Source organism: Phacochoerus africanus, chromosome 3 (assembly GCF_016906955.1).
Source record: "Phacochoerus africanus isolate WHEZ1 chromosome 3, ROS_Pafr_v1, whole genome shotgun sequence".
In the NCBI taxonomy this organism is placed as follows: Eukaryota; Metazoa; Chordata; class Mammalia; order Artiodactyla; family Suidae; genus Phacochoerus; species Phacochoerus africanus.
This window is the reverse complement of record NC_062546.1, coordinates 117,584,503-117,606,756: the sequence shown is the minus strand read 5'-3', so window position 1 is coordinate 117,606,756 and position 22,254 is coordinate 117,584,503. Positions and strand designations below refer to the sequence as shown.

Sequence of the window (22,254 nt, the reverse complement as noted above, 5' to 3'; positions counted from 1 at the left end):
AGGCAGGAGCACTGGTCTTGGACTTTCTCCACACCTTGCTGGCTCTGAGAAATCAAGCAGCCCTGTTGGGAAGGCACAGGGCAAGGAATCATGGGTAGCCTCCAGGAGCTGAGGGCAGCCTCCAGCCAGCAGGAACCTGAAGCCCTCAGTCCTACAACCTCAAGAAACGGAATCTGAAATAGGCATGTGAGTTTGGAAGCTGAGCCTCCAGATGAGAATCCTTCCCTCAATGACACTTTACTGCAGCCTTCCAGGAAACCCAGTTAAGCCGTAACTAGAATCCTAACCCACAGAGGATACAACAAATATCTGAAATAACAAATGTATGTTGTTTTAAGCCACTAAGTTTGTGGCAGTATTGTTTATACAGCAATAGCTAACTAACATACTAGGTGTATATGTTTATCAGAGGAAGAAGCATAATAAAGGGGAAATGCATTTGATATTCTAATATTTTCTACATCTAAATACAATGACACAAACTATAAACAATTGTAAGATAAAAAAGTTTGGAGGAGATCAAATTATTTCTTTCAGCTTTTCTTTGTCTGAAAGGGAGAAAGTAAACATACCTGAGAAGCTTACTTTAAGGCATACCTATATATAAGCTGTAACAAATCTTGTAAAATAAATGTAAATGAGAACAACTGGCCTAATGCCCTTTAATTTACTTTCATGGTATGCTGTGTTTTGCTTTTCAAAACGTAGCACATTAGCATTTGCAAATTTTACCACGTTCTTTGAAATGCAAGCAAAGTCTTCCAACACCTCCAGTGATCACCTCTCTAGGAGGAATAAGGGCAGGCTGAAGGAAGGTCTACTCTATTTTTCCTCAGACACTCCAAAGAGAAGAACATCAATTACACCTCCTTCAGGCACTCTGACATAGAGCAATCAAAGAGCATTTTCTGTTGGAAATGCAAGAATGTATGTATTCCCCATATCTTTTAAAAAGCCACTTCCCAATGTCACTATATCCTCTTTTCCAGTCCCCAGTCGTCATCCCAACAGGGCTTCTGTGAGATGCAGAAGCAGTTAGAATCTGCATGGTTCTTTCATTTTTCTGTGAACATAATCTCCAACCCTGCAAAGGATAGTGAAAGGCAGCCCAAGCAAATCTTCCCCCTCAGTAGTTCTGTTTTCTGCTCTGATACATTTTCAGAATCAACAATGGACACAGCAGAAATTGAAAGAACACTGCATATCAACTATAACAAAAAAAAAAATCTTTTAAGTTAAAAAATAAAATAAAACTATACACTTCAAAAAATGAGTATAGCACAGGGAATTAATGTGGCTTCTACTTTCTCACATGCTTTTTGCAATGGTGGGTGTGTGTGTGTGTGCGTGTGTGTGTGTCTTTTGGTTTTTGCTGTAAGGTCGCCCTACGAATTAGGTCATAAAGGAAGTCACTGGAAATCAGCATGCATTCTCTGAGAAGAGTGATGTAATATTTACTGTTCCTGTTGCTAACCAAGACACTAGGCTTAAAAGATTTTATGAGAAAAACTTTATTATTAAAAAAAAGAATAATTTAAATTCTCTTAATTATGAAAATGTTTCAAATGGTTTAAATTTATTAAAACAAATATTTTAAATTTAGTTAAAATTTTTCTAAACATAAACATATTTAGCACATGAAAGCCTCATATGGTATATGTTCAATACATTAACTCCAAACGCTGTTTAGGTTTATGTTTGACCTGAAAGTAATATGATAACCAAAATAAACATTTAAATATTTAACAAAAATGTTTGCCTTTAGAGAATTTAGCTAAAACATAATGTGCATAGAGGAGTCAAGGAAATGATGAGTGATGGCCAAGCAGGACCAATCTCAAAGACAGCAGAAAGTAATCTTTTTCTTGCAACAAGATTCCTTTTAATAAAATCATTTATATATAAGGTGGAACCATTCCTGTCATAAATAATAAAGTAAGAAAGTAAACATTAAGAACATGTAGAATTTGAAGGTGTTACTAAGAACATTAATTACAATAATTTAAGAAAAATAAGTAGTTTAAGGATTATCCCCAGATTATTTGAATATCCTCTTTATATTAATAAGTATGGGAGTTCCCGTCGTGGCTCAGTGGTTAACGAATCCAACTAGGAACCATGAGGTCGAAGGTTTGATCCGTGGCCTTGCTCAGTGGGTTAAGGATCCGGCATTGCCGTGAGCTGTGGTGTAGGTTGCAGATGCAACTATGATCCCGTGTTGCTGTGGCTCTGGCGTAGGCCGGTGGCTACAGCTCCAATTAGACCCCTAGCCTGGGAACCTCCACATGCCACGGGAGCGGCCCTAGAAATGGCAAAAAGACAAAAAAAAAATAAATATATATATATATTAATAAGTATGTGTGTATGTCAGACACAGAAAGAACAACAATCAGAGAGATAAAGAAGGGTTAATTGTGTGTATGAAATGAAAATAAGTTTCAAAATGGCAAACAGCGGGGCAAGAGCATGAAGGGTATGGCAGAAACCACAGCCTTGATGGAGAGGTTAAAGGAATGACCATGTGGATGAGATTCAGAACTTTCATTTTATTTTATTTTATTTTGTTTTTTTGGTCTTCTTCCCTCCCCTACAGCTTCCTGTATCACTGCCCAGAACCTGCAGTACAGTATCCTCTGGAAGAAACAATAAAGGAGAATTTAAGGACTTTGGGAAGAAGGACAGGGCTAGTAAACTTCATGACAGTCCTCAAAGAATAGAAACAAAATATTTAGAGTTTCTGTTTTAGTTGATTGAGTTAAGGACCCGACATAATGTCCGTAAGGATGCCAGTTCAATCCCTGGTCTCGCTCAGTGGGTTAAGGATCCAGTGTTGCCATAAGCTGTGAGGCAGGTCACAGATTCAGCTTGATCAGGTGTTTCTGTGGCTGTGGTAGGCTGACAGCTGCAGTTCTGATTCAACCTTAGCCTGGGAACTTTCACATGCTGCAGGTGCAGCCATAAAGCGGGAAAAAAAAAAAAAGAAAAGCAGGTGCGGTCATAAAAAGAAAAAAAGAAAAAAGAAATGAAATATTTACCCTTCCCACAGAGCCTGGCCTCTAGGACAGAAATGAGGGGCAGTGACGCAGCCCCTGCAGCAGAAGAAGGCAGAGCGGCAGAGAACATCACGACAGCCAGCCTGGCACCTCTGTGCCAAAGCTAGATGCACTTACCTTTTCCTGCAGCCTAATGTTATCCCACACCTTGGTGCACACCATGCACTCGAAGGCCTCGATGTAGTTTTCCTGCGTGATGTCCTGCACCCCCCACTTCCGTTCCCTGAGAGCAGTGAGGAGGCGATGGTTGGAGATCTCGCCCTTCAGCTTCCACTCCAGGTAGGCTGCATACAGTCGGTCATCGTGATCCAGCTGTCTAATGTAACTTGCCAGTTCTCGAGGGTGAGAAAAAGCTGATACCAGAATGGCACTTCTATTGCTCGGAAGCCAGTCTGCGATACTGGGGGACCCGTAATACACAGGGACGACCCCCAGCTTCAGAGGTCTCCAGAACTTCTCTGTGATGTAGTCATCGCAAACCGCATTCTCAAAAGCAAGGATGAACTTATACTGGGCAAGGATCCTATAAAAGCCTTCGGCGTCCATAGAGGCTGGACTGTTCAGCGGCTGAGGGAGATCTCTGTTTCGCAAGCACTCACCATAGGAATCAACCTCGATGTACGTCATAAGTTCTCGAACATAGCTGTCCCTATCTGAAGGTGGGTCACAGTCAGACTGTACATACACCAGCGGAGCAAGGCTCTTTCGAAGGTTGTTTTTGGACTGCAAGGGGACCAGGTATTGGAGTGACGTCAAGACCTCTGGGCCCTCCAGGTACTGGGTAGTTAACGGCAGGTGGGAATGGCGGCTGAAGGTGGCGGTGTAGTTAAACAAGGTGATGACTGGCTGGTGAAAGAGCTTATAATTGTTTTTCGGAGACTCTTCGTGAAAAAGGGCCCAGTCGTGATGGGCTTTCCGAGGTAGAGGTAAGCTATCTATGTTAAAGTCAGTACCTAGGAGAAGAAAAGACAATGCTAGTGTGTCCAAAAGAACTCCGGTGTTGACGTTTGAGTCCACCTGAGTGTGGTATATCAGTACACAGAGGAGTGTAAGGTTATATACAAAAAGCATGTTACAGTGTCTGCAAAATGCCTAGCAGTCAATCACGAAGCTTTCACCCTAGAAACTCCTCAGAGAGAGCCTCGCCAAGGAAAGGGACCCTCTCTTTCATTATATGAAAAAGGAAAAGGGAATAGTGTCTAGCCTGGTCCTAAAGAATTCATTCCACTGCAATTAGCTTTTCTTCCCAGAGGTGTTGCCTAGGAGAAGAAGGGAGAAATAAAGAGATACACAGTTCTTTAAAAAGAAAAGCGCAAGAGAAAGGAAGCCAAAAAGGGAAAAGCAACCAGCTTGGCAGACTGATTAACTGAAAAAGTTAAATCATGCAAAAAGTAGCCAGAACAAATATACAGGACAGTTTTTTTTTTTAATCCAAAATGATCGATTTCGACAAAGTACAGTGAATCAATCTTAGTCAAAATGGCAGACAAGAGGCTTTTAGAGACTTAAGAACTGATAATAGCACTATGTTACAGACCACTGCAGGATGGACAAGAATTAACAAGCACATCAAGAAATAAAGAAAGCATAACAGGATTATAATTATGAGTGATTCCAGCTTCCACTGGATTAATCGGGGAAACCTTTGAAACATGATAACGTGGAGACAGACATGATGGATGTGGTAAGCCATTGTTTCCTGACTGTGTGGGTGGAGACTCAATCAAGAAGAAGTTATTTCTATAACTGAGAAAGAAGAATTAAGACAATATCATAACACATAACACAGAACCTCTAAAGTGTTCCAGACACTGATGATTTTTTGGTCCAGTGATCTTTCTAAATGTAAAAAAATGACATACACAAAAAATCCATCTTCTGGCATCCACTGGGGAAAAAAAACAAATAAATTCTTCTAGTGTAATAAAATATATCCTCTGGTAGAATTCATAAAAATTAATTATGTAATGCCAGTGCACACTCTCTCAAATAAACACATTCTCTCTGGTGCCAATAGTATATTAATGAGAAACCAATTAATCAAGAAAGGTTTTAAACAATTAAAGACCAAATAAGATTATGCTGGAGGACATAGATGGAGCACAGAGAAACTGGTGAAGAAAGTATTACTGTCTTGACAATGGGCTTCTATTCTCAATAGTCAGGAAGGAAAGACTAACATCAAAAAATGGTCATATATTTGTTTACTTGGCATTTGCTGTATTGGACCTTTAGCATCAAAAAAAGTTGGATGGTCAGCAGCAGTTAACAGACAAACATGAGGACATGAAAGAGAACCTGAGAAGAAAAACAATTTATAACGTTGAAATGGTTGCTGCTCATAAAGGGTCTAGGCTGGTCAAGTGGCCAGTGACAGGAACCGAACCCATAAACTTGAGTTAAAACAAAAAGTTTCCCACCCACAGTAGAGCAGAGATTCAAGGCCATTTGCCTAGGAGAGGAAGAACCAGAGTCCAACCCCTAGCAATCAGAGACAGGGATCAAGATATGAGATTAAAGGTTGGAAGGATTATGGTTTAAAACCAGTGGGTCTAGAATTAACTAAGGGACCAGGCACAGATGCCTTGAGTGAGTGACTCAAACACCACGGCTGTCTGCTGCTAACTGTTCTCTGGCGCATGGGGGCATCACCCTGTGGTTGTCACGGCAAAGATCCAAAACGTAGAGCAGGGAAAGAGAAAGACACAAAATCTGCTTCCAGTGCGTCAGAGAATGGAGAGGACCCAACTTCTATCTCTGCTTCTCTACATCAGTAGAGTGTATATAAAAATGAATAAAAAAGGCTGTGTTAGACCTTTTCATGGCCAGCATCTAGGTCTGTGTGTTGGTAATAGGAATGGGACTTGAAACTGGTTCCAGTTATAAGCTTTTCATTCATTATAACTAGGAGATAAGGGCTTCCAGGCTCATTATACCTTCAGCCAAGTTGCTATTGGAACCTGGATGCTGGGAAGGAGAGAAGAGCATAGTGTCTCTCGAATATGCAATCTGTGGTAGCAAAAAAATAGCCAGCAGAATCTAAGCAAGAAACACTTATACTCATGCCCTAAAAAACAACAAAAAGCTTTTTAAAATGAGAGCAGCAGGTTCCCGTACATGTGAATTCTGTTTAGTTTGTAGAAGCAGGACTATCTTCAATAGTGGGGGAATGAACCTAACTTGCCAGAAACATTTCACATCATTTGCTGCTTTTAAAAGTATTTCCTGGAGTTCCTGTCGTGGCTCAGTGATTAACAAATCCAACTAGGAACCATGAGGTTGAGGGTTCGATCCCCGGCCTTGCTCAGTGGGTTAAGGATCTGGCATTGCTGTGAGCTGTGGTGTAGGTCTCAGACGCAGCTTGGATCCTGTGTTGCTGTGGCTGTGGTGTAGGCCATTAGCTACAGCTCCGATGAGATCCCTAGCCTGGGAACCTCCATATGCTGCAGATGCAGCCATAGAAAAGACAAAAAAAATTTTTTTAATTTTTTAAATTAAAGTATTTTCTAATCACCTCCCTAAGATATATGCACGCATGCACATGTGCACACGTGCTCTCACATTAAAATAGGGCTTTTCTTCAGTCTTTCAAATGAAAGTCTCTGAGGAAGATTAAAAAATATATGTCATTTTGCCCAGTGATCTCCTCCCCTAAACTTAGAGCTTCAGATGGTAAACACTCAAGAATTCTGAAATTAGAAGCATAACAGACCTAAAATACTTCGCTGAGGATATTTACTGCCTAGAATGTGAGTGGCGATATTGAGCAGTTTCTAAAAGGTATTGGATATGACTCAGGAAGTAGCTTGGTTATTTAGCTCTCTCTGACTCCAGGGCAATGTTCACTCAAACAAGAATCAGAACTGGGGTCTTTAAAGAAATGGAAACTAATTAAACTATGGTAAATCCATAAAAATGTGACTAACTTGCATGTGATTGGTTCAGTAGTTTTATACAGCCATCTTCACCGGTTCTGACACTTAACTTCAGATTCAAACTTTCATTTCTCTAGGTTATTTTGCGTTTACTGAATACAAATTCATTCGTTCCTTTAAATAACAGCTGACAAACACCTTAAGCATCAGAGTACATTGTAAAGGGAACTGCAACTTGGAGTACAAATGGAATAGAATGAATGCTGGCAAGCAGTGCCGGATTGCTGACAGTAGGGACTGAATCCGAAATGGCACCGAAGCAGAGGAATGATAATAAATGGCAGACATCCAGAGGAGTGACAAGTCTTTGTGATACGATTATGTGCTCCCTTTATTCTGCAGGTGCATATACTCATGATTCCCAAACAAACTGGTGCAAACAGAAGGCCACACCTCTTATTAGCCCCACTCTACTAAGAAAGTTTAGTCTGAGTCATATACATGGAGTTAAAACACCCTGGTAGGGACCAGAGTTTTCAGACTGGCTAATGGCAAAAGACCAGAGGAATTACTGGCCCTGCGACAATGCTGATTCTGGTTGAGTAACTTACTCTTGGTGCATGTGCACACACACACAAAGACACACACACACACACACACACACACACCCAGACACCCACAGAAATGTTACCTGGGTTAAAACCGGGTCCACTTGGGAGGAGACATGCTTTAATTTTGAAAAAAGAAATGTTCCCACACCATGTCCTCCAAAGGTCATCTGTTTTTATTTTTATTTTCTTTTTTAGGGCCATACCTGGCATATGGAAGTTCCTGGGCTAGGGGTTGAATCGGAGCTGCAGCTGACAGCCTACACCACAGCCACAGCAACATTGGATCTCAACCACATCTGTGACCTACAATGCAGCTTTCCACAAGGCCAGATCCTTAAGCCACTAAGTGAGGCCAGGGACTGAACCTACATTCTCAAGAACACTATACTGGGCTCTTAACCCACTGAGCCACAACAGGAACTCTGGTCATCTCTGTTTTTATTTTATTTTTTAAATTTATTTATTTACTTTTTGTCTTTTTAGGGCCACATCTGCAGCATATGGAAGTTCCCAGGCTAGGGGTCAAATAGGAACTGCAGCTGCCAGCCTTACCATAGCCACAGCAATACTGAATCTGAGCCACATCTGCAAACTACATCACAGTTCATGGCAACACCAGATCCTTAACCCACTGAGAGAGGCCAGGGATGGAACCCAGTTCCTCAAGGATAACAGTCGGGTTTGTTGCCACTGAGCCACAAGAGAAACTCCCTTATCACTGCTTTAAAATGAACCTGTACCGGAGTTCCCATTTGTGGCTCATCGGTTAACGAATCTGACAAGCATCCATGAGGACGCAGGTTTGATTTCCGGCCTTGCTCAGTGTGTTATGGGTCCGGCATTGCGGTGAGCTGTGGTGTAGGTTGCAGACGTAGCTTGGACCTTGCGTTGCTGTGGCTGTGCCATAGGTCAGCAGCTACAGCTCCAATTCAACCCCTAACCTGGGAACCTCCATACGCCTTGGGTGCAGCCCTAAAAAAGAAAAAATAAATAAATAAACAAATAAATAAAATGAACCTCTACCATAAAATGGTATGTCCCATGAAATGTAACCCCACAAAATACCCCCATAGAGGACACTAAAACTCTGGAGGAAAAACAATTTAGGCCAAGGAGATGCCTCATCTAGCATTTGCATAGTTCGCAGCTATTTTTAAAGCCATTTCACGTGAATTTTTTTGACTTATCCATACAACCCATAAAGCCACTTATGCTCCCTAAGGTTCTCAGGTTTAACCAAAAATGCCACACATGCACCTCTGCAGAGAGCCTGGCTCTAGCCAATTCAGAGGGACTCTGACAGGTCACTGGCCTCTGGCAGGTCACTCTTGTCCAAACTTCCAGACCCATATTCTTTCCTCTTCTCCCATCATCTCTCTTCATGGTCCTTTTACCTGCCCCTTAATCGATTCTCTGTTATGTAGCCCTTTCTTAATTATACATGTTCAACTAGGCATCTACCCATTCTACCCCTGGGTGTGGAAATTTCGCAAGCCCCTTAATAAGCCTGAACTGTGGGTCAATCAGTAACTTTGCAGTCCCTTCCTAACAAAGCAGGTCTAGAGGCAAGAGTCCCGCTTACCAAATGCCTAAATGTTTAAAGGCTATACATCAACCTAACAAGCTGTTATATGTTTTATCCTTCTACCTTTATAGACATACACATTCATGATTTTCCTAGTGTGCAGAACAGCAATTCACACCAAATATGGATAACAACTACTCAAAATTAATGTCATTTTATGCCACAAATCATGGTCCTCTTTGGAGCTTGGCATGGGGTAGAAAGAGGAGAAGGGAGAGGCTTCCTCCTCACCTGTTGATTCAGCCTCCCCTAATCCTCAAGCCTCCCCCTCCATCCACTCAGAACATCCAGGAGGAAACACCATCTGCTCCCCCTCCTTGAGGGCCCTGCCCTCTCTGCCCCCACTGTCCATCTGCCTCCTGAAGCCCTTGAGCGTGATGTCTGTAAGGTTTCTCTCCTGTGGAAAGAGTCCCCACCAGACAAGCCCTGCCCCACCCATCTCAGCATCAGCCTTTCGAGCCCCTCAAAGGAACCTGCAGCTGGAAGGCCAGGTTCAAATTTCGAACTCTCAGAGTTCCAAGCTGGAATGCAGTGGTGCCTGGTCCCCATTCCTTCCATCCCTGGTTCCATCCCACACTGTTGGGACCCTGCACACATGACACAGACACCTCAGTCTGCAAGTCCAAGTCTTGTCCTGACAAAGACTCTGCCTGACCAAAGTGTAATCAGACTCCCTCTGAGCCCTCTTCTCGCTATGCCTCAACCTTGGCCAACCTTGGCCAGCTGGCCTCCCTGGGCCTGCAGAGCCCAGTTTCAGCAAGAATCCTGTTGTGTTGGTTTAGGGAGGAAACCCCTCGCCCCAACCCTTGATGTCAGAGTTCCTCACCCTCCTCAATTGATGGCTAAGTCCTTGGCCTGCCTTTAGCAAGAATCCTGTTAAACTGGCTTACAAAGCGTCTTCCTGCCCTTAACAGCCTCTTAGTAATTTCCCCTCCACTGACCCCCTCACTGCCTGGCTGGCTATCAGTCCCCAGTTATCTTTGCTGTACTTGGAGCTGAGCTCAGTTCTATACTGAAGTCTCTCTCCTCTTCTACAGTAACTCAAATAAAATCTAACTTGCTATATTTTTTTTTACAAAACACTGGCTCCTGCTCACCTCCAACGGTACAGCCTCAGAGACCAGCCATCCTGCACTCTAGACAAAGATTCTCCCCCTGTGCTTCTTCAGTCCAGGGGTGGTTATGTTTCCCTAATACCTAGAATAATTTGTTTTCCTGTCTGACTACAGTTAATACAGAAGCCCATTTCAAAAGCTTGAGACTTCCACCTGATTGTAACTTTAAGTTCCATTGCAAGTTTTCGCTTGCTCTCTTTCTCCTTGAATTTCCTAAAAATACTATCCCTTCTTCACAGTTCTACCCCCTGTTACCACCATCGCAGGCTTCTATTTTCCCCTCAGAGAACCACCTTTCTTTTCATCTGAGTCCATCTGGTGAGAATGTGGAAGCAGAAAAAACACAAGAGAAAATACAAAATCAGAAAATGAAACTCCCTTTAAGATAGGAACCATCAAATTACTTGAAACCAAAAGCACATTCCTCATTCGGATACTGTACTGAAAATTCCTTCTCTGAGCTGCTAATTAAAATCTACAGAATACTGCTGACCAAGTAGCACAAAGAAAGATGGGATGGAGGTAAAGGTCTTCAGTAAAACTTATTCAACCCCATTCTAAGTTTTATCACAAATTACAAATCCTCTTCCCTGTACTTTTGGCACTTCATGTAAAAAGAGATAAAGACTTTCTTATTGCTAAAAGATTTTATTAGAGAAATTTTACTTATTGGAAATGAACATCTCTATGGCCAAATGTTCTTAAAGCTTATGAAACAATGGGCAAAGCATGGCTACTGTGGGAGACAGTAGTAGTTCATAAATCACACCTATTGTTAATCACCTCAGCTGCGGCTAAACTCACAGTGACCTCACTGAATTTGTTCTCATTTCCTGCCTTGGATTAAATCATTTGTTTCATGAAGCTCAAACAACTTTTAGTTTTTGAGATAAACCATGACAATTGCTACCTCCCTGCCACAGCTGTCTGTAATAAGCTTACTAGCAAACTACAGTACTTGACAGTTTCTAAATCTAAACAGAAGTAGAAATTCAGTTTCTTCCAAAGTAATAATTAGAAAAAGTGAGAACTGGGTGTTATAAAGACCAAGAAGAAAGCAGAGCAGGAACAACAGCTTGCGATGCAGCCCAAGCCTTGGAGAGATAGGAGCTGATGTCACCAGGGCTTGTTAACAAGGCCAATTCTGCAAATCCTAGAATGTTCTGCCAAACTTGAACATCAAACTTTCCTCACTCTGATTAGGGTTTGTGACATCTCTCAAGGCACGCGAAGAACGTACTCCCTGTTATGAAAAGCCACACCATTTGGGGCTGGTAGATGCAAACTATTACATTTAGAATGGATAAGCAATGAGACCCTACTGTATAGCACAGGGAACTATGTCCAGTCTCTTGGGGCTGGACATGATGGAAGACAGTATGAGATAAAGAATGTACATATACATATGACTAGGTCACTATGCTGTACAGCAGAAACTGACACAAAACTGTAAATCAACTATAGTCTTGGAGTTCCCGTCGTGGTGCAGTGGTTAACGAATCTGACTAGGAACCATGAGGTTGCGGGTTCGGTCCCTGCCCTTGCTCAGTGGGTTAACGATCCGGCGTTGCCATGAGCTGTGGTGTAGGTTGCAGACGCGGCTCGGATCCTGCGTTGCTGTGGCTCTGGCGTAGGCCGGCAGCTACAGCTCCGATTCGACCCCTAGCCTGGGAACCTCCATATGCCATGAAAGCGGCCCAATAAATAGCAAAAAAAAAGACCAAAACAAAAAACAAAAAAAACTATAGTCTGATTTTTAAATAGCCACATCAGGGTATTTCTACATCCCATGTCCTGAGTCCCTCTATTGCAAGCAACATACGTGGAGACAGGAAATGTCACCACTACCTCAGAGAGGCAAAACCACCCCTAAAAAGCCAGGTTTTACTGAATTGTCCAATTTGGAAAGTGTCAAGGTGGGAACTCTGAGGCTTCAAAGATGAACAAGATCAGCCCAGGGACCTGAGGATTATAAATGTAAATATTCAACCCTTAGCTGAAATTCAGGATAGAATAACACAAATGCAAACAGCCCTGGCAAGAAAAAGAAAGGAATATTTCCTTGGGACTGGTCAAAGACTCTGGAGCATACTCTAATTATGTGAGCACCTGACAAGCCCCCAGCATATAGGGAGACTTTCGAGGACCCGTATCTTGTTTCATCTTTGCCTGCAGAACCTAACACAGTGCCTGCAATGGAGCAGGGACTCAAAGATATTTGGAAAATAACTATAAGTTCATGTTGTGGTTTTATTTTGTAAAAGTCAGGCCTAAGCTTATTCGGGCACGAAAAGTAGAAAAAGAGTAAGAAGTAAAAGCAGAAACTGGGTGTTAAGAGTTATTTGTCAAGAGGATAGAACTCAAATGTGGAACCACTGGGGATCCTAAAAAAAAAAAAAAAAATCTTAAAATTAAGTAAAAGCATTGAAAGCCCTTCATAAAAGGGTCATCTGCAAATTACATCAGTCCCATCCCAAGTAAACAAGAAATTCAGTTCACAATATGAGCTGTTTGATTTCATGACTACATCTCCACCCAATGAGGTCAACAGGTTTCTGTAAACATAAAAGAATATATTAAGTTAGGGAGAGGAAATGAAGTGAATTGGTGAAAAAATCACTACATCATTGTAGGGCCTTTCTCCTGCCTTGTTTGCTCTGAAAAGTACAGCAATTTCATTTTAATTACTTATAATAATACTTCATGGTAGACTAGTAAGTGTATACTACTACCTCATTAAAAAAAAATGAAGTCTTAGCAACATTTTGGCATCCTGTTTTAATTCTTTGCAAAAAAATTTCTTTGACAGAGCCAATGATTTGAGAAAGAATTACTGAGAATTTTAAAAATGGGTGAATTTCTGTTGTGGCTTAGCAGGTTACCAACCTGACTAGAATCCATGAGGATGCAGGTTCAATCCCCGGCCATGCTCAGTGGGTTAAGAATCCAGCATTGCCATGAGCTGCAGTGTAGGTCATAGACGTAGCTCAGATCTGGTGTTGCCATGGCTGTGGCGTAGGCTGGCACCTGCAGCCCTGATCCGATCCCTAGTCTGGGAGCTTCCATATTCCAGGGGTGTGGCCCTAAAAAGAAAAAAAAGAGGAATTTAAAAATGGGATAATGAAGTGCTAAAGAACTAGACTCTTCACTGAGCTTTGGTATGGAAAATCTTTTAGGCAGAGGTCATTTCTGGACTCTTCTATGTGACCACATTTTCATTAGGGTTGATTCTATGGAAGCATCTTAGCAGTCAGTCATGGGAAAACATTAAAATTCATCCTAAACCTGAGCTCATGTGAAGTCCATGAAATTATAACGGGCAAGTTAAATCTGTAAGCCAAGTGTCTTAAACTTTTTCTGAGCTTTATACAAATCAAATGTATAAGTAAGCAATAAATAAGATTTTACTAAAAGCAAAGCAAATTCCCAATTTGCTGTTTGAGCTTGCAAAATTTAATTACCCGTATTCATTGTGTTTCAAATTTTTCACATGTTAAAAGAATTCAAACTTTGAGGGGAATTGTGTATAGACTTGTTGAGGCTAATTTGGCAGTATGTACCAAAACTTAGTTTAATTTATCCACTGACACAGCAACTTCATTCTCAAATGATCTAGAGAAATGACTACATATGGACAGGAGTTCCCGTCATGGCTCAGCAGGTTAAAAACCCAACATAGTATCTGTGAGGACATGAGTTTGATCCCTGGCCTCGCTCAGTGGGTCAAGGACACAGTGTTGCCTCAAGCTATCAAAGAGGTCAAAGATGCAGCTCAGATATGGCATTGCCATGGCTGTGGTGCAAGCCAGCAGCTGGCCCAGGAACTTCCATATTATGAAGGTGTAGCAGAAAAAAGAAAAAATACATACAGACAAAAACATACAAGTATATTCATGATAACTAACAGAAAAACAGCAACCTAAATAACCATAGACAGGGAAGTGGTTAAATAAATTTAGGTAGTTCCATACTACTGAATCACCATAGCTTTAAAAATAATAAACTGACATAGTCTAATATGAAAAAAAATCTTTAAAAATATATTTAGGAGTTCCTGTCGTGGCTCAGTGGTTAACGAATCCGACTAGGAATCATGAGGTTGCGGGTTCAATCCCTGGCTTCGCTCAGTGGGTTAAGGACCTGGAGTTCCCGTGAGCTGGAGCGTAGGTCTCAGATGCAGCTCAGATCCAGCTGTTCCTGTGGCTGTGGCATAGGCTGGCAGCTGCAGCTCCGACTTGACCCCTAGCCTGGGAACTTCCATATACTGCACATGCGGCCCTAAAAAGCAAAGATTAAAAAAAATAATAAAATAAAAATTTAAAAATATGTTTAAATGAAAAAAACCCATATACACCTATGGTATGATTCAGTTTAAGGAAAAAAAAAAAAAAAGGCTACTGGCTGATTCAATTGCACAAAAATTCTGAAAGCACAGCCACTAATCTGACAGGGATAGGGATTGGGAAAATAAGATTGAAATTTTCTTTTCGCTTGGTAAGATTTCTTTACTGTTTCACCTGCTTCAGTGATATATTCAGGCCTTACTTGTGTAGATTTTAAAAATCAAAAAGTTAAAGGAAAAAATGAGGCACTTTTCTGAAGAGAAGCATTAAAAAGTCCCACTAACTGTATAATACATAAAGGCTCATGGATATAGTCCCAAACGGCCCTATCACCCCCAGTGCTACTTAGGAAAGACGGCCCTTGGAATCTTGCATGCTTCTAAGAGTATATTTCAGAATTTATATGGAAAATTATTTGGCATAGTTAACTGCCAGGAATTTCATCCATCACAAAAGGAAAGCTGGCCGATTACAGCCTCCTCAAACATCAACAGGTGAATGTGTTCAGCTAAACTTATGGCTCATCAATTATTTCAGATATAAATGAGAGATTAGCCGACATCCTCAGAGAAACCACATGAGGGCAATGCCTCGCAATTCAGTCAAAAAAGCGGTTGGAGTTTTTAAATTAAACACATCAAAATAATGCAGCTGGAGCGCATCAAACCAAGCACCTTGAAATAACAATAATTATTATTTCAATTTGTTCATCTTAGTGCTTTCAATGTGTACTTTGCAATCTTGATGACATTTAAGTGGAAAATGTTGGCAACATCAGAGCTCTTAAAGCAGTATTCCAGAAAGTAGAAAGGTAATGAAACATAATATGTCCTTAATAAAACAGGAAGCCAAATGATAAAAAACATTTTTTAAAAAATTAGTTGAGGAGTTCCCATCGTGGCACGGCAGAAATGAATCCAACTAGGAACCATGAGGTTTCGGGTTCGATCCCCTGACCTCGCTCACTGGGTTAAGGATCCGGTGTTGCCGTGAGCTGTGGTGTAGGTTGCAGATCTCGTATAGCTGTGGTTGTGGCTGTGGTACAGGCTGGCAGCTACAGCTCCAACTGGACCCTTAGCCTGGGAACCTCCACATGGCGCAGGTACAGCCCTAAAAAGACAAAAAAAAAAAAAAATCAGGTGAAATCGGGTAAGTGACCCAAACCCAGCCAACCCTCCAGTTGGATGGCTTTCAGAAGGATTCTCCCAGAGTTGAGTCCCTTGCAGCTGAGTCTCTAGGTGAAGAAACATAAAATGTCCATTTTTCTCACCCTTCCTCTATACTATTTAGAAGCTCACTCTCCTGGTGCCCTGTTGTTCTTTACAGCATCTACCAGAAGAGGCTAGTACAATCAATTCATCCCAATTTGCCTAGGACTTACCAGTTTTACCAGTGAAAACCCAATTTCCCAGGAACTGAGTCCTGGGCAGCTCTGGACAGTCAGTCACCCCTGCACCCCAGGCCACACTCTCATCAAAGAAAAACTGTCCAGGCTCTCAGAGTTCCCACTGTGGTGCAGCAGGTGAAGAATCCTATGTTTCTGTGGCAGCACGGATTCAATCCCTAATCTAGGAATTTCCATATGCCGCCAGTGCAGCCAAAGAAGAAGAAAAAAAAAAAACTGTTCAGGCTCTCAATAATCACTGAGTGGGCAGAAGAGGCATGAGTCATATTCCCTGTCGTGTAAGTCTACATCCTGGGATACAACTCAAAGTCTCTTTTCGACTGGAAAATAGAGGAACCTCAAATACATGCTGTGAGACAGAAGCCAGACAAAAGAGAGTCCATGGTGTACAATTCAATTTATACAAAGTCTCTTGACTAGCAAAACTAACCCACGGTGATAGAAGTCAGATGGGGAGGGAGCAGAGAGTGGGGAGTAAGAATTACACAAGGGCATGGGGAACTTTCTGAAGTGGGTTAGTGCTCTGTATCCTGACTGTCACCAACCGCTGACTTAAAACATGTGCCTTTGTTATACGTAAACGTCACCTTTCAAGAGCTGATTTTAAAAAGAAGAGAGATATCTTCCATCACCCACAAGACTGAGGACAGACTGGAGCAACGTCTTTTAAGGATGCTGTTGGAGGGGTTGCTGAGCTGTGGGGAAGGTCAAATATCTATGGTCACTCTCATCTCTACCCTGACAAGATGCTAAGGGCATATTACCCTACTCCCTGTCTAAAATGAATTCAAAATTCACTCAGAGTTTGTGCAGGTCTTCATTACAGGAAACTGTACACATTCCTTCTCTGAAAGTATCAGTTTGAAAAAAAAAAAAAAGGCATAGCTAATGTTCTCCCTTTCTGTATTGTTTTGTTGTTGTTATAGCTATGAACTCACCAAAGACTAGAAGCCTGAGGTACAATAGGAAGGGAGGTGGTGCCTCTGAATAATGCAACAGAGCGGCCCAACACAAACAGCTTCCAGGGCAGAGATAATCCCAGCAGCGGGGACCTAATCTAATAAAAATGTGCGAAGTGGCTCTTGTTCAGGAGGGGGTCTCCCTTCTGACCCTGAGGCCCTATTTACTTACTTCGAGGGAACATGTGAAAGTTGGCTTAGAAACAATGGGACAGAGGCAGAGACTTCCACCTGAGAGGGGACCTTATGACTCAAACAGAGGTCCTTCAGTGAAGCATTAAGTGACCCTACCCTTCAAGGGAAACAGACTCTGAATATTTAATTTTTTAGAATGTTATCTTGCCCTGATCCAAGAAAACCAACGCTTTTCAATTCTCTGCCCCTCCCTTGATGCTCATGTTACCCAGAGAACGGTATGCACTGCAAAATTGTTGCACTCTGAGACTGAACTGATGGAACCTGCTTTGTTGCTAAGCAGCCCTGAGATAGCTGTGATCCTGCAGCATCCACAGGAGGGGAGGGTGTGCCTACTGCCGGTGACTGTGGGGGAAGAAAGCAGTCCAGCCTTTAAAAGGCTTCTGGGGAAGTTTCCATGGACTTGTACTGGAAATTTCTCAAGTGAAAAGCCAGAAGTCCCTCACTCAATGCACATCTGGCGAGGGATAAGACTCAAGAGCCTTGGGTGTGTGCATACTGTGCACGTCCACGTGCCATATGTCGGCTGGTTCCTCTCCGCCAGTAAAGCAACTCTTTGCACAGCACCAACAGAGCCAAACATCTTCGCAGAATCAAGTCCCGATTGGGAAATGGAAAGTTATGGGGTTGACTCTCCCATCTGCTGGTAGGTAATGAAGGCTAGTATAGAGCTGAGATCCTGGCCCAGGGAAACATCAGAGCCAATTCCATCCTCTGCAGCCGAGAGGTGAACTGGCATGAAGGGGCCCCAGGGCTGCACCATCTGCCCAGCCAGACCCTGCAGGCCAGCCGCCTGTTACTGATGACCACCCCAAACAGCCATTTCACTCAGGTTTCCTACCACAACCACATCGTAGGGTCCCCTCTGGCTAATGATGAGCAGTGGATAGCTGTTGGGTGTTATGGTCCAGGCCATTCAGATGCCAAGCCATGAAAATAAATCCTCCCCCGGTAACTTGGAGGAGTGCTCAGGAAAACTAATGGCACTACAGAGATATCTTTGCACTTGCATGAAAAGAGTTAGAGGATTAGAACTGGTGAATGACGTTATGAGAAAACGAGTACACTCACTGATCCAAGGTACATAAGGAAATTAAGACAGAATAACGCAAAATCAGGAAGGAGAGAAAGAAGGAAATACTGAAGTAGTTTTAATCTACAACACAGCTGGAACAAGGCCAAAATGAACCAGACTGGTATTTCTATTAATCTGCTCCCTAGCAAATGCACCGAAAAGGATGTGCTGGTTTCAACATTACTGAGGGGCTCTATCTCAGAATGAAAAATTGCATAGTACCATTAGTTAATAAGAAAAGGAATCCTAGAGTTCCCACTGTGGCTCAATGGGATCTGCAGCATCTCTGGAGTGCTGGGACGCAGGTTTGATCCCCAGCTCAGCATAGTAGGTTATGGATCTGGTAGCTGCAGCATAGGTCACAACTGTGGCTTGGATCTGATCCCTGGCCCCAGAACTCCGTATGTTACAGGATGGAAAAAAAAAAAAAAAAGAAAAGGAATCTTTTTTTTTTTTTTCTTTTTAGGGCCACACCGCGGCATATGGAGGTTCCCAGGATAGGGGTCTAATTGAAGCTACTGCTCCCAGCCTACGCCACAGCCACAGCAACACCAGATCCAAGCCGTGTCTATGGCCTATACCACAGCTCACAGCAATGCTGGATCTTTAACCCAGTGAACGAGGCCATGGATCGAACCCACAACCTCATGGTTCCTAGTCAGATTCATTTCTCCTGTGCCATGACAGGAACTTCAAGAAAAGGAATATTTAGAAAATCTTCCTTTGGAGTTTAAAACAACCTTATGCCAAAGTAAGAGGGTGTAATCTAGAAGATCATTTCAGGTCTAAATTAAGTACATGTGAATCTCACTGGGCAGCACCAGAGAGTTTTGAATCTCAAAACTCTCAACTGTATCTGCCAAGGCATTCACCATTCTAAGCTCAGAACAGGCATTTGATAATTGCCAACCAATTCTGGTTGGACATCAAGAGTCACACCTCCTTGTGGACATCATACAAGCCACTCAAACCATTTTGACAGAGATGACATGTGAGCAATGATTAAATAGCAATGCACTGTATTTAAAACCCATCCTTACCGACTCTACATTGTCTCTGGTCTAAAGACCTGGGAGAGTAAAATCCTCAACAGCAGAGAAACTCTTCAAAATCAACATTACCAAGAGACTTTTTTGAAGAAGCCCTCAAAATAGCTTCAAAGACATTAATACAGAGCCAAGGAAAGCAAAAGTGAAGCCCTGGGGATAAAGAGTAAGCCAGTGTGAAAGCTTAAAAAGGCCTCAAAAACACTCATCAATGACTATACAACTGGAACTGCAATTTGATCCAATCAATTCACTCTCCAACCTCAACCTCAGAACCATGCAGGCAAGACAGAAAATACTGACAGTGTCATTCATGGGCCTAAGTGTCCATCCAAGTGGGGGGAAAAAAAAAGACCCACACCAAGCCACATCACCATAAATTTTTAGGAAACTGGTTATTTACAAAGGAATGGGAAGCACAATACTATCAGATACAAAGAGGTAAAAACCTGATGTAAAGGTGAACCAAATTCCAGATACCAGTGTTCTTTGGTTAGTATTTATGCTACTTTTCCTTCAAAGACAAAAAGCTATACCAAAATCAGAAATCTAATGCCCCTTAACTAAACTAGACTGTGTGACTAAATTCCCTTACAAAGGAAAAGGAATCAGAATGACATCAGACTTCAAGAACACAATGGAACAAATCTTTCAAAATTCTGAGGAAGACAAAATTTTCAAAAATAAAAAATAAAAAAATTCTGTAGGAGGATAAACTTGCCTTATAGTCTTCTTAGGAAACAGAAGGGGCTGCAGCCACTCAAGGAAGTAAGTCAAGAAAGCAGGAAATAGGAGTTCCCGTCGTGGCACAGTGGTTAACGAATCCGACTAGGAGCCATGAGGTTGCGGGTTCGGTCCCCTGCCCTTGCTCAGTGGGTTAACGATCGGCGTTGCCGTGAGCTGTGGTGTAGGTTGCAGACGCGGCTCGGATCCCGCGTTGCTGTGGCTCTGGCGTAGGCCAGTGGCTACAGCTCCGATTCGACCCCTAGCCTGGGAACCTCCATATGCCGCGGGAGCGGCCCAAGAAATAGCTACAACAACAACAAAAAAAAAAGACAAAAAGACAAAAAAAAAAAAGAAAAGAAAGCAGGAAATAGATCTAGGAAATAGGAGAGATTTAGGATATAGGGAATCCACCATAAAACAGAAAAAAAAATTCCTCAGGGTATCTGAAATTCCAGGATGAGAATATTCAGCAGTATTAGTAAGAAACAAGTCCAGTTTAGAGCAGAAGTGGGGTGCAGAACAAATGTTCCCTGGAGGAGAAATAAAATCAATGGATTATCTAATATCTCGAACATTTTATTTTAAACTTTATCTATTTGTTTTATACACATCCAAGTGCCACCTGCACAGACAGGCATTTGATATATCTGATGGAATACTTCAAAAATTAATGGTGAGTTGTAGTCCCCATTGTGGTTCCGCAGTAATGAACTCAACTAGTATCCATGAGGACATGGGTTTAATCCCTGGCTCCATCAGTGGATTAAGAATCCAGTGCTGCTATGAGCTGTGGTGTAGGTCAAAGACATGGCTCAGATCTGGCATTGCTGTGGCTGTGGTGTAGGCTGGCAGCTACAGCTCCGATTCGATCCCTAGGTTGGGAACTTCCATATGCATCATATGTGGCCCTAAAAAGACCAAAAAATAAATAAATAAATAAATGATAAGTAATTACTAAAAGTAAGCAATTTCTAAAAAACAATTATTAGCTCTAGGTAAATAAATAAAGTATCAAAAAAGTAAATATAAGATGATATGATGTTAGGAAGTCCCCTTGTGGTACAGCAGGTTAAGGATCCAGCATTGCCCCAGCTGTGTTACATGATGCAGCTGTGGGTTTGATCCCTGGCCCAGGAACTTCCACATGCCAAGAGTAAAGCCCCAAAAAAAGATGATACAACATCTGGAAATTTTTTAAAATAGAGTGGAAAGGAGGAATGTGGGGATAATCAAACACAAGAGAAAACTGGTGACTGTTGAAGCTGGGTGAAAAGTGCCAAGATGAAAACTTAAAATTCTAACAATTATATAGTAAATAATGACTTCTGATGTAATTGAATTTGGCTATATTAGATAGATGGGGGGAGCATAAATATGTTGTGTCTAGGGAAAGTCATTAAAAATAAACCAAATACAAATCCATTCTCCAAGTCCATAAGTTTCTTTTCTGTGGAAAGGTTTATTTGTGCTGTATATTAGATCCCAGATATAAGTGATATCACTATTGCATTTGGAATGGGTAAGCAATGAGATCCTGCCGTAGAGCACTGGGAACTACAGTCACTTGATGGAGGATAATGTAAGAAGAAGAATATATATATGTATGTGTGACTGGGTCACTTTGCTGTATGGAAGAAAATCAACGGAATACTGTAAACCAACTATAATGGAAAAAATAAAAATCATTTTTAAAAAATAAGCCAAATAACTGTCTCAAGAAATACACATATGCACATATTATTTAGAAATAGGAGCATAAATTCCAGAAGAAGTTACTTATGATGGAGCATGATACATGAGAAAAAAGAATGTATACATGTCTGTGCAACTGGGTCACCGTGCTGTACAGTAGAAAATTGACAGAACACTGTAAACCAGCTACAATGGAAAAAAATAAAAATCATTATACAATAAAAAAGAATTTAAAAAGAGGTATACAAAAGAGGGAAAGAGAACTTCATTTTTTAATTGAAAAACTTTTAATATTTGATTTTTTAAAATTTTAATTGCTTATGCATTACCCTGGTAAAAATTAACAAAATTCTTCATTCTCAAGATATTTTTGTTACGGTGGTGTGTAACTTCAATGTATTTGTCTCTTTATTTATGTAATGAGATTAAAAGAATTAAGGGATGCTATACGAACATAAAAAAGCATAATTGGAAGTGATAAGAATGCAATAGCCAATTTCTATTATGAAGTTTGGCTGTATATGCTGCCCTCTAGTGTCATGTCATGGGAAAGCATCTTAAATTTTATAAACTT

At 41.6% G+C, this 22,254-nt stretch overlaps 1 protein-coding gene across 1 annotated transcript in view; it reads right to left on the bottom strand.

Annotated features, from left to right (window-relative positions):
• Positions 1-22,254, bottom strand: part of FUT10 (fucosyltransferase 10) — a 71,835-nt gene that overhangs the window by 15,456 nt on the left and 34,125 nt on the right. Inside the window, exon 4 of the mRNA XM_047772521.1 lies at positions 3,171-4,006. Coding sequence (XP_047628477.1) covers positions 3,171-4,006 — 836 coding nt within the window. The remainder of the gene's footprint in view (positions 1-3,170; positions 4,007-22,254) is intronic.